The sequence below is a fragment of the Lygodium microphyllum genome, chromosome 23 (assembly GCF_053477565.2).
Source record: "Lygodium microphyllum isolate KBCC chromosome 23, Lygodium_microphyllum_v1.1.10, whole genome shotgun sequence".
Lineage (NCBI taxonomy): Eukaryota > Viridiplantae > Streptophyta > Polypodiopsida > Schizaeales > Lygodiaceae > Lygodium > Lygodium microphyllum.
The window spans coordinates 54,527,985-54,541,276 of record NC_141157.1 but is presented as its reverse complement, the minus strand read 5'-3'; the positions used below and the strand labels follow the sequence as shown (position 1 = coordinate 54,541,276).

General features: G+C 39.5%; 1 protein-coding gene across 4 annotated transcripts in view; it reads right to left on the bottom strand.

The window, feature by feature from the left end:
* LOC148016199 (Plastid-lipid associated protein PAP / fibrillin family protein) overlaps positions 1-13,045 on the bottom strand; it is a 58,527-nt gene extending 45,482 nt beyond the window's left edge. For 2 of the 4 annotated variants that reach the window (XR_015688122.1, XM_087664398.1), the window contains exons 1-4: positions 12,707-13,044; positions 12,401-12,454; positions 12,067-12,141; positions 11,861-11,980 (exon numbers count right to left, since the gene is read on the bottom strand). Coding sequence is in view for 3 of the 4 variants with exons in the window: in XM_087664398.1 (XP_087520524.1) it covers positions 11,861-11,980; positions 12,067-12,141; positions 12,401-12,454; positions 12,707-12,952 (495 nt within the window). In the remaining variant the exon portion in view is untranslated. Of the gene's footprint in view, positions 1-11,860; positions 11,981-12,066; positions 12,142-12,400; positions 12,455-12,706 lie in introns of all 4 variants that reach the window. The other 2 variants (XM_087664399.1, XM_087664397.1) reach the window with 2 other exon arrangements.
* Positions 13,046-13,292: the final 247 nt, after the last annotated feature.

Genomic DNA, 13,292 nt, shown 5'->3' with positions numbered 1-13,292 from the left:
CAGCTGTGGGAGTTATTTATAATATAGACAGTAATATGAACAGCTTCAGACCAAAAATGTTTTGGCATATTCTTTTCAACCATCAATGCCCCTGCAACTTCTACAATATGCCTATTTTTTCTTTCTATAAACCCATTTTGCTGTAGGATATATCTACAAGTAAATTGTCTGTTTATGCCATGAGTCCTCAAGAAACCACTAAACTCATTAGAGAGGTACTCTCTCCCTGATCTCGAGCACTTAACTTTCAAGCCTGTTTCTGTTTCAACAACTGCCTTGAAAGATTTAAAGTGCTCAAATACATCACTCTTTTCTTTCATAAAATATACCCATAGCTTCCTTGAACAGTCATCAATAAATGTGAAAGTATTTGCCACCACCAAGATATACATTCTGTGTAGGCTTCCAAACATCTGTATGCACTACATCAAGTATATTTCTGCTCACTTCTCTGTCATGCGAAAAGGATTGTCTTGCCTGCTTACCAAACTAGCATGCTTCACACACTTTATGAAATTCTATAACTCTAAAATAAGGCAATCCTGTAACCAATCCTTTGAACTACATTAATTTCAGCCTTTGCACATTTGCATGTCCAATATATTCATGCCATATTTCAATGTCTGCAACCACTCCTTTTCCTTTAGCATACATAGCAACATCCATTGCAAGAATTCCAACATCTAAAGTAAACATGCGGCCAACTCTACTTCCTTTTGCAACCAACTTGCACATATCATTAAAGTCTTTTACAAAACAACCTTTTGCATTGAATCAAACCTGCAACCCTTACTCTACCATTTGGCCAATAGACAGTAGATTCTTTGTGATTGATGGCACATGTAATACATCTGTCAGACTCTTTGTTTGGCCATCATGCAAGGATAAGGAAACCTTTCCAATGTGTAAAATTGGGTGGTATGAATCATCATCCGTCTCTGCACATAACCTGGATTTTATAAATCATGCATCTCTCCAAACCATTCAACATGACTGGTCATATGATTAGATGCACCTGAATCGACATACCATACATCATCATGTGTCCCCTTTTCTATGATTGCATTCATCATATGCTGCATAACAAACAAACACTCATTTTTGTCTTCATTCTTGAAGACAATGTATAGTTTCCTTGTTGCAATTTACCATTGCGAATATCATCCTTCTTAGCATAACAATGGGCTGCAATATGATCTATTTTGCTATAATAATGGCAAATAATAACAGAATTTCCAGAACCTATGTTCTGCCATCCACCTCTTTCTCTAGAGCTCCCCCTGTCTCTAAAGTTTCCTCGGTCTCCTGAAATCTACATTTCACCAAATTGCTGATTTAACTTGTTTTGCTAGTTATCGCCAACACGTCCCATACCACGACTTCTCAAAGAGGATCTACCACGTCCCCTTCTTGAACTTGAGTAAAATGCTTGGACTTGTTCGCCATTTCTTTCAGACGAGTCACCCTGCATATTGATCTCTTCGGTAATCATGAGAGAGACTAGCTCATCAAAATCTGAAAATGGCTTCCGTACATATACAAAATTGACAAATTTTTCATGCCTTCTCATTATTAAGGCTACTTAAAGTGGATGAAACCTAATTATCATCATTGGGCATTGCATCAATCGCTACTAAAGCATCTGCAATGCTCCTCACCTTCAAAACATACTCATTGACAAACATTTTTCCTTTCTTTAAGGTATTCAACTCTTGCTTGAGTTGAATCTTTCATGCCTTTGTATTTACTGAAAACGTGTTCTTAAAAATTGTCCAAGCTGCACGTGAAGTTTCTGCATATCTCATATGTCCCAGCATAGTATTATCAATTACTACATATAGCCAATATATCACCTTTTTGTCTTTTGCATTCCATTCTTTCCATGCCTTTAATTCATATGTAGTCGAAAGAATACTCAGCTCTGGCTCCTTTTCTTCACCTGAAACAAACTCATAAAGACCCTTTCCAATGAGGAAGTTCATTAGAAACTTCCATAAAAGGTAGTTGTTCTTATCGAGCTTCTCAATAATGGAATTTCCATTGTTCTCTGCCATTATCACAAAAAATAATACAACACAGCTAGTCTTCTGCAACCTTTCACAACAAGTGCACAACAATACACCAAGCAACCTTTTTCACTGATTGCTCAATAGTATATGTAATCTGCAACCTGTTTGCAAATAAACCTTATGTTTGCTTCCTGGCAAAAACCTCAAAAATTACAAATTTGAAATCTGTAACCTATACACCCACTTTCGGTCAATACAGTCGCAACCACACTATATCCTCAAAACGGTTGTCCACAACCTTGCGGCTCTAAACTTCAAACATTACAAATTCAAAATCTATAACCTATACACCCACTTTCGATCAATACAGCCAAAATCACAGTATATCCCGAAACTGTTGTCCACAACCTTGCGGCTCTAAAACGGGGCCTGAAACGGTCTTTGATATCCAAATAAGCTGTAGACAAGCCCTAGAGGGCTTGACTACAGAATATACAGTACTCTGCTCGCATGCCAAATCTCACAGCAATCTGAGATTTTCACTCTACCCTGCTTTCGATACCTCCACATACACTATCCAAGAGGAGTGGAAGAATGAATGGGAGAGCTTCTTACCCGTTGCTTGCTTGCTCGAACCTTGCTTCTTTTCCCTCACTTCAGCCTTTAAAATCAGTCTCTCTCAGTGGTGCCGCTGTAATACCAAAACAAGAATCGTGCGGTGGGGGGACTTGCTTGAGCTGTTACGCCAAACACACTGTATCACTCAACAACACAAAAAGAGAGATGGAAGCCAAAACGTTTTCTTGCTGATTTTTTCTTCTTCTTCCACACACTATACAATGTACACAAAGTATAGATAAGATACAACATAAAGAAAAGTGGCCTACTAAGTCAAACAGTGCATAACAAACTACACTAATCGATTGGCCCTATATCTTTGCCAATTGCAAGTAGGTGTAAGAAACTAAATATAATAAGTGATAAGTCAGTGGCCATGTGAGTATCATAATGACCACCAACGTGGTAAGTGTAGACGTGCAGAGCCATTTAGCCAGGCAGTCCATCATCAATGTCCGCACGTGTTGAGCTTGCCATCTCAAAAAACTTGTCAATATTAAAGATAGCACTATCATTGGAACCACCAGCCATACTGAGACCAAGTAAATGCACAAAAGGGCAAAGCAGATTGCTATAACAATCTGCAAATCAGTCCCAAAGCCACTGCCAGATCAAGCTGAAAACAAGGGATACTAACCAAGTAATGAACTGTCCAGAAACTCAATGCAAAGAGCTGTCAAATTAAAGCAATCGCCCTCATGAAAGTTGCCAAAATTTGCAGATACAGTTTGCTACAAATAAAGTACAACAATAAGAAAACCGAGCCAAAACTAAGCTATCACTGATACATGATAAACTCGAACTACCAAGTTATCATGCATTGTATGAGATATGTAAGAAACTCTAGCAACCAACATACATAAGACAAGTATCCAAAGCTGTCAGCTGTAATCTGTCAATGTGAAAAACATCAACTGGCATAACAGTCATGCATGTAACAGGTCTTGGGGTAACAAAAGAGACCAACCAAAGACACGACTAATTGAGAAAAATCTCAATAAAGAGCCAAGACAGGTATAAGCTCAACTGCATAACCACAAGCTCTATGTAACATCAAAGTCAATGAAGCAGCTCCAACTTGAACAAAGTCAGATGTAGAATGAGCAAGCAAAGCTCAAATACATCATGTACATAGCATCAAACATTCAAGATCCAAGTGTATACATCTGGAGCATCCGAGTTAAAGTAGTCAGCAAAGCATCCACTGTAACATCCAAGTAGGTAACTGACAACCAATGTCAATGTCCAAAGCTCTAGAATAACTCAAGTACAAGTCAAAGGCAAAGCCCAGTGTCCGTCAAGCATAGCAAAGACATGTAGCATCCATATCACACATCTAACATCCAAACAGATAGCCCGAGTATCATCAAATAATAAGTGGCATAAATTGTCTCAAGTAAATGCCTGTTGTAGCAAATGACAGACAATGTCAATCAATGTAAGCTTCAATCACTGCTCAAAAGCATTCCAAAGGCATAACAAAGTAGGTAACATAAACCATAAGCATTGGTATATCAACCCAAGTAGTCGATAAGCACCCGAGAAGCAATAAGCATATATTCCACTAACCAAATTGTTGAAAGATATGACAAATTATATATGCTCTAAGAATAGATGCTCTAAATCCCATAAGCACAGTGAGGAGTGTGGAACAACCCAAAGGCTATATAAGCATATACTTGGTTCTTATTTCAATACAATGCTATTGTACTTTGTACTTCCAATCTATGTCCTTGTCATGTCCTACTCAAGATTGTGTTTATGAGTCCAAGCACTTAATCTTGGAACCTAATTCACTTGAGTAACAATCATTATCTCTTGTCTATGTCATCATGATTCTAATCTTTGCCTTCCGATCTCCATAACCAACCATACTCAAGATCCGTGTTTCTCAACATGATATCAGAGCCATGGTGAGCATAGTTTCTCACAGCTTCTCCAACTCCCCACAACCTCAATCCAGCTCAACTCTATCAAATGACTTCATTTCTCACCTCCATCTTCACCCTACTTTCTTGTTTACCATAGCCCTACCCTGCTTGGAGCAATCAGATTTTCTTATACAAGCCATATCTCAACTAACTTTCTTCTAAGGATTTGTCTCTCAGCTCAAAGCGCAACTACTTGGCACATCACAGCCCAACATTGGCTACTCTATGCACCAGCATTAACAAAATTGGAGATTGTTGCTTGTCCTACACCGTTTTTAGTCCGTATATCATGTTCTCCCTGCACGCAACGCGATCCTCCCTGCAACCATAGGGCTTTTGGAGCCCACCTCATAGGCCTTCTACCCACCAGACATCTCCTGAAATGATTGCCTGTACATGTTGTTGTCAGTGAAAAACCACTCGGCCTATCAACCCTAAAACATATCAGCCATAGCCATTGACCTTCAAGCTCTTTTCCACTTCAATTTCTCACTCTTTCCAACTCAAGTAACCCTCTGTCGTTCAGATCTGGACAGTTTCTAGCAAGTGCAGAAGATTTGAAGCAACCCACCTGAACTCAAGCAGTCCACCTAAAGATCAAGAAGACCACCTAAAATCAGGAATCATAAAGCCTAACATCAAGCTAATATCTCTTGATACTAACCTAGTGCTTCTTGGCACTTGTGTTCTTAGCACATTCAAGAAAAACTCATTTGTTGAATTTATCTAAATTCTTGCAATGACCAACATGAAGATTTTTAATGTGGAATACCCAATTGAATAAATCCCTTGTAAGCCTCAATCTCATTGTAAAAACGATAAACATTGCTTGAGTATACTCGCAGTAAAACCTCCTTCAAAATGTCTAAACTTGAGCAAATAGCCAAATTCAATAGTGAAAGCTTTCATGCCTGGAAAGAAAAGACAATGTACCATCTCATGAGGAAAGACATCTGGGATCTATTTGAGGATGATACAGGAGATGCAGATGGCAAGAAGAAAGATGATGATGACGGATTCGTTGAAGAAGTCCAGCTTAAGACAAAAGATTGGGAAAAGATAAACAACAAGGCTCTAGGCATCATTACCTAGGGACTATCTGATGGTGTATTGAACCATATCTCCAGTATCAAAGATGCAAAAAAGGCATGGGATGAGCTTAACAAGATCTTCGAAACTCAAGCTAAAAACTCAAAAGTAAAGTTACTCATACAGTTCTATAAGCTAGATTTAAAGGATAGTTTTTCTATGACCATATATATTAACAAGTTTAAGAGCCTAAAAACTCAACTTGTAACTTTAAAGAACATAGATGAGGATGAAGCCATAGGAGTGCTACTAGCAAGTGTAAATCAAGAACCATATTAGAACCTTATGTCTACCCTAAGTAATAATCCTAATCTCTCACTCAAAGACATTGAGCATTCTCTACTTGATGGAGAAAGTAAACTTAAAAACAAGGATGCAAAAGAAACCACCTCAAAGGACAATCTCTTGTACACCAAGGGAACTTATGGAGCAAAAGGACATGGATGAGGATTCAACACCAACAACAAGGATCAAGTCACATGTCATTGTTGTGGTAAAACTAGGCACATGGCCAATGAGTGTTTCCATAAGAAAAAAAGCACAACAGGTGCAAAATGGTAACCATCAAAATCAATTCATGCATGAAGAAGATGAAGAAGATACTTCCACTATCGACAACAACTCTAGCAGATTGTTTTGAATAAATTTTCAATGTATCTTTCCCATAGTGAATCTTGTGTTTTCCCATAGTGGATTTTGTTTCTCTTAGTGGATTTGCTTTGTAAAAAAAAAAAAAAACCCTTACCAAAGATATAAATTTTCAAGCTTTAACTTGACTAGACTGCCTATGAGCTAGTCTTTGGGCCATGTCATCATGTAAGGGGGACAAAAGCCAGCAAGTATAGGAACTCATCATTTAAGGGGGAGTATTGAAATATATGACAAATGATGTATGCTCTAGGAAGAGATGCTCTGTATCCCATAACCACAATGAGGAGAGTAAAACAACCCAAAGGCTATAGAAGCATGTACGTGGTTCTTATTTCAACGCAATGCTATTGTACTTTGTACTTCCAATTTGTGTCCTTGTGATGTCCTACTCAAGATCGTGTTTATGAGTCCAAGCACTTCATCTTGGAACCTTAGCCACTTGAGTAACAATCATTGTCTCGTCTATGTCATCATGGTTCTAATCTTTGCCTTCCAGCCTCCATAACCAACTATGCTCAAAATCCATGTCTCTCAACACAAATGAGCTTCAGCCCTGCTTATTACAGCAACCAAATCACTGTCAAACTGAGCAAGAACAGTGCTCAAATTAGCTCCAAAATGAGTTCAAAGCATAGGCATATCATCCCCGAACATGGTAGTATCATACACAGCCATTCAGGCATCAAACGAGCATGCCACTAATCATGAGACATCGAAGACAGGGGGCTGCCCTGTTATTACAGCCTATAAATTGTATAAGCACATTCAATAGCTGAAGGATAACACTCCAATGGAATGCTCAAGTAGCAAAGGTCAATGCCAAGGGGTATTCCCACAGTATAGAGGACCACGCAAATGCTAGAGGGGCTGCAAATGAGTTGAAGGGAATTGTGCGATTGTTTTCAAGACCTGTCCAGACTGGCACATTCAGCGCAAACCTAAGATAAAGGGCTGCTCCACGTTTTGCATGATAATGCTGGTTGGGGAGGGTAGCGAGGCATTAAGAGGACCCCGAGAAGCCTTCGAGCAAGCTCAAGCAAAGCGGGAAGCAAGCCAAGCTTCAATGAGAAGCTGTAGGTATGGCTGCCCTGTTTTTCAAACTGTACTATAACTAAGCTGAAGTGTGGCTCAAGAGCTCACTAAAGCCCTATAGCATGGCCAAACAAGTGGGGAACAAAGGAGGGTCACAAATCATACCTCTTCAAGCAACACTATGGCTGCCATGAAAGGAACTATTGTAGGTATTCGAAAGAGAGCTGAAACAATGCCAAACCAAGCTTGAGCTCGTGGAGAAGAAAGCTCTAATACCAATTGAAGGGAGTGAGCCCTAAGCGGAAACATGGAGCTGAAGAAAGAGCTATGGTGGAAGGAGCAAGAGCAAGAGAGAGAGACACAAGATGTAGGAAGTCCAACAATCACAATGTGTGACCAACCTTCCCTTTATTTAAATGTCACTGAAAGAATAAAGAATAAAGTGGCAGTGATAGGCGCCCGGCACCTGCAGAGTACAGGTGTGCGAGTAACTAATACACGGTGCGGGTACTATCAATGTGACTAATGCACGGATGCTAGGCACAGGCGCCTTTACCACCAACAGCATTCGCAGCTTTAGCAATCATCTACACCATTGAGACTGTATTCAGCTTGCTATCAACTCTTCCGAGGTGTTCCTATAGTGTTTAGCCTAATCCAAATTCTCCAAATCTGTGCTTCTTGTTGTTGTACAGACAAAGGCTGTCTGTTGTGTTTCAAGATCCATACAATGTACAACACTCTCTCCAGCTCATACCCTCTACCTCAGTCCTTCAAAGACGAGTTCAAGGTTCCATATTCACCTTACATGGTGTTTTTATTTCATTGAGCATTGTATTTATTCATTTATCTTTTGTGTTCATTGTCTCCAAGTTACCCTAACCCTACAGAGTACAATGTTTCAAGATCCATACAATATACAACACTCTCTCCAGCTCATACCCTCTACCTCAGTTCTTCAAAGACGAGTTCAAGGTTCGATATTCACCTTGTATGGTGTTTTTATTTCATTGAGCATTGTATTTATTCATTGATCTTTTGTGTTCATTGTCTCACAATTACCCTAACCCTACAGAGTACTTGTATCAATCTATGCTTTGAAATATAATTGTGTTTGTATTCTATGTTTGAGTATTTCTTTACATGGTATCAAAGCTAGGTACTCTCTGAAGAGACTTGGCTTTTGATCTGAAAGCTAAACGTCAGAAATAGGATCTCAAGGAGAAGATGACTTCAAACATTTCTTCAGCACTTCAATCTCTCTAGAGTAGACTATGCCAAGATTTGAGCAGGAGTGGGCTTCACAACTTTTTTTACAAGGTTCCAACACTAGTGGAGAGACATCAAACTACCATGGAGTCTACAAACCATATGAGATTTCACAAGCCAAGTTTGATCTACTCATGCATCGAACCTAACAACAATTAGAAGGTAATATTGATTGTTCTCCTTTAGATTCAATGCACAATAATTAGAAGGTAATATTGATTATCTATTGGTTTTGCAGGAAAGACGAAACCTCCACTTGTGTCTTGCCATTCTATTAGAGAAATCAGCACAAAGTACAAGCCTACCCTTTCTTCTCCTCCATCTATTCCTGTGTCAAATATGCCCACTTTTACTTCTGTATAACCTCCTATTTCTACTTCTGAGCAAGATTTTAGTGATAATCAAGATGAGAGAAATCTTCAAACTTTTCATTTAATTCTAAGTCCTGAAGAGGACCAGTTTTTCTATGTAAACAAAAGAAGCAGTACGTATAAGAAAAACTCATATTTTCCTTCATGTTTTGTTTCTCAAAGTCACAAACTAAAGTTAGTACATCATCATTTCAATTATCATCTAATTTTCAATTTCCTACAACACATGAATCTCCATTCACTTCAATCCTTCCATAGCACAATTTTCAATCGCACTCTTCTCTTCCACTACTTTCACAGTATTATTCACATCACCATTCATCATTTCAACTATCCAACCACACATCACATTGGGGGAATCTTCAAACATAGGCACATCACGTTCCTTTAGGTCCTCTACTTTTGCACAAATAGGTGGTAGAGATGCATGGGTGGTGGGGATTTATCCCCCAATCAAACCATCCATGAAGACCTATATGCAAGGGTATCCCACCCACACATTTCAAGCCCTAACCCAACCACCTATCAGGACCTACATGCAAGTGTATCCCACTCTCACATCTCAAGTACCAACCTACTCTCCCATCCACGTGGCCACACAATCTTGCAAGTTGCCAAACAAAGGCCACTCATGACTGATCAAGGGAATGTCCTAGATTTGGCAAGGATTTGCTCTTCAGATTCAAAGGGTGCCAAACAATGCACACACTAGAGAGTGGCACGGATGTCAATAGCAGCCTTTACCTTATTACGCAATCATTTGATAGGAGGCTCATTTCCACCTTTCAGCTCTGTTATCTTCTCTAAGTTTTGCAAGAGACTAGAGCCTTGGACATCTTCAAGCTTTGTTTTATGGTCGTGGTACAAACCTTTCTATTGTCATGACTTTCATTTTTAATTTTCAGACTATCGGTCAAAAGAGAGATTCAAGAATGAATAAGACAATGTTGTGATGCTACTATAGGACAAGAAGTTACAAAGTGCTTGAAAGATGTACTTACCATTGGTGAACCATATAAACAATGATATTGTTTAGACCTCAATCAAGCAAATGCCCTATAAAATCATGTATATCTATGTGTCAACAATCCCACAACTGATGCCATCAAGTCATCTATAAATAACTATGCGGTGCGTTTTTTTTCAACTTAAATCAAATAACATATAGTGAGAAGCCTAAGTTGCTGACGAGATAAAGGCCTTCAAAAAGTCTTGCTTTTTCAATAGGCTTGAAAAGTTCATACTAAATAGTTACAAAATGTCCAAGATGGGCTTCGCACAAGACCCAATTTATCATTTGCCACAAAACTAGAAATGCAATCCAGTATTCCCAAATGATACCCAATAGTGTTTAAGTTGACAAATTGAGGCTTCATTTGTGATATGAATCTCGTCCAAGATATTGAGGCCTGTATCACTTTAACCCCCTTTTGTACCATAGCATGAGGGATGCTGGGCAAGAAAAGTTGAAGGCTGCAACTTCAGTTGTACTGGACTAGTACCAAGATGAGCCATTATCAAGTCAACCTAAATATTGGCCAATTGAGTATTGCTTTTAGCATTTACAGCCTGCAAATAGGCTACTCTTTGTGGCATTGTATGATCATCTTGATCAAATTACCCTCAATATACCACTGCACCTAATTCTCCCAACAAAATGGTTGTATGGATCTCCCTCATATATCAAAGATTGCTGCAATCATATCATACAATGGAACTACTTAATGATGAGTGCATGCACTACTTTTTTGAAAATGGTTTATTTTTAATGCCATTTCCTTCAGGGTTATAGCTGACGTTAAAGTAAGCTTTATCCCCAACCGTGCAAAGAAACCATTACCTTCATCTACATCCAGTTCACCCCTATCTATTGTAATTTTTCCCACACAGCCATACCAACAAAAGATCTCTTCTAAGAGAAAAGTACACACTGCATTTATTATCTTGGTACATAGAGCTCTCCCTTCCACTTAATTAGTCAAGTCTTCACGAGTAAGTACGAGATATCTCATTTGCCACGAGTAAGTACGAGATATCTCATTTGCCAAAGACCTGTAGGCATCGTGATTAAATCCACCACCCACTTAAAAGGAAGAGACAAGGGATATGTGGGCTACAATCCATCCCGATGTCTCACAAATGAATACATTTGACATGTTTTACATGTTTTCATAAAGTGAGCAACATCCTAATACATGCCCTACCACCATATCTTTTTTTATCTTTGCAAAAGTACCCTAAACACCTCTATGGCCAACCATAAGCTTTCATAAAATTCTTGCATGACATTTATTTGTGAAGCTCTATCACCCAAAAATCGCAATGGCACACCCTATTTCTTCTTAGCATGTTTTCACAAGTACCCATCTTTTAAGAAAAACCCATAGGTTTTCCTCTTGATCTTCTTAAACTCCCCATCCGACCTCATTTTGTTAATGTGCTAAGATATTAACCAATTCTCAGCTACTCTCCTACATATTTGTCTTTCAAAAACACTTCTACACAAGATACATAATATCTAAAGTGTTTTCTCTTTGCTATCAAGCTTCTGTTAGTGGTGTAGCAACTCTTGGATTGCTAAATTCACTCTTACAACACTTGTACTTGGTTTCATGAGAGTTGTACCTATAGTTACAATGGCTACCAATTCAGTTTCACTAATCAAAACATCATTTTTAGCTGCAAAAAATTCATATTCTTCCTCCTCATCCATCATCCCATCCATGTTCTCCATGGTGGATTTTCACCCCTCTAGGGAATTCCAACACAGTAATATAAAGTTAAGTGTAATACCAAAGATACAGGAATTGAGAAGTCCTTTAAACACTGCTAAGACATGTCAGACTTACTTCCTTTCATCCGATATATACAGGTATAATGTGCGTCATACCTCCACTTTCAGTTCACCAATGGCTTCAGAAAACCTGACAATGTTAGACACCCTTGGATCAACAGCTCTGAGAACAATCTCTTGAAATACGCTGAAAGTATCAACACCAACAAACGCTCTCTGCAACATTACAGGGTAATGGGACGTGAAGTGGACATTAACTAATGCAATACATTTAATGCATAGAGAAATTCCTATAGGATTACCTGAATGGGAGAGGCAGTGCCTGGTCGTGTGGTGAACATCAGCCTCCACCTTCCTTCTATCAAGCTCGAGCTTGTCTGCAAAGGAAATTAGCTTGCCTCTTAATACAAAGGCAAAACAAAAGGAAAATGTTCACGTGACTTCTTTGATGGATATAGACAGAACATGCTTTGCACTTGGCTGATTTTAAAAAAACCACTTTGGTATAACTCATTAGGTGTCAAATTTGCAACATGAACGTTGAAAACTAGCCATTTAGTATTAGTTCACAAGTTTAAGATCTGATGTAAAAACCTTGTGCATATGCATCGCTGCAAAAGAATGGACAGAACTTACAGGTTCATCAATGCCTCCAGCTGCTTCTAGTGCTTCAACTGCATCTGATATTCTCTGCAATTGACGAAGCACGTATAAGGTGGCATTTTCAAGCCTTTACATACCAAGTACTCTGCATTTTCCTGAGTAGAGAATCCAGCACGTGTCCCTAACACGTTGCGTGTTGCTTTGCAACAGCTACTTTGTGCTAGGACTGCACATGTGGACCGTCAACAACGCCACTTGCATGTAAACGCCATAGCTTTTTGACCACGCAGGCTTAGTTGAATTCAAGGGAGGTCACTCGAAGCACTGCAGGATACATACCTGCAGCTTTGCCGAAGATGCTCCTCGGCCGCGGCCTTGAATGCCTATAAGAGCATCAATGAGGTCGACCTCTGCTTGATTGATGGTGGAACCTTTCCGATTAGCAACGGGAGAAGATGTCGAAGAAGCTACGATTGGAGCAAGAAATTTCGTCCTCCTTCTACACGCAATGACTCGATGGTGATGATGATGATGCGAAAGGTCACAGACGCCATAGCAGCTTGGAAGCGACTGAGAAACAGACATCTCTCTCTCTCTCGCTCTCGCTCGCTCGCGTCCAGTCTCTCTCTCTTAGTAACACTCTCGTTTGTGCTAGCTGATATGGCCACGTGGCAGCCGCAGCGTAGTGTGCAGACATTGGTATTCTATACTTCAAATGTATCTACGGTGCTGTTCCCATATGGGTGTCTGATGGGAAACCGTTTTCACACTGAAAACCGGTTTCCCAGTACCAGTTGGGTTCCCATGGCCCCGCCCGGGCCCCCAAGGAAGTTTTTTTAAACATCATGCGAACTTTGAGCTTCCTGTGTTAAAAATCATGCGACCTTGAGCTTCCTGTGTTGACTTGCCGATCTTCTTGCCAAGC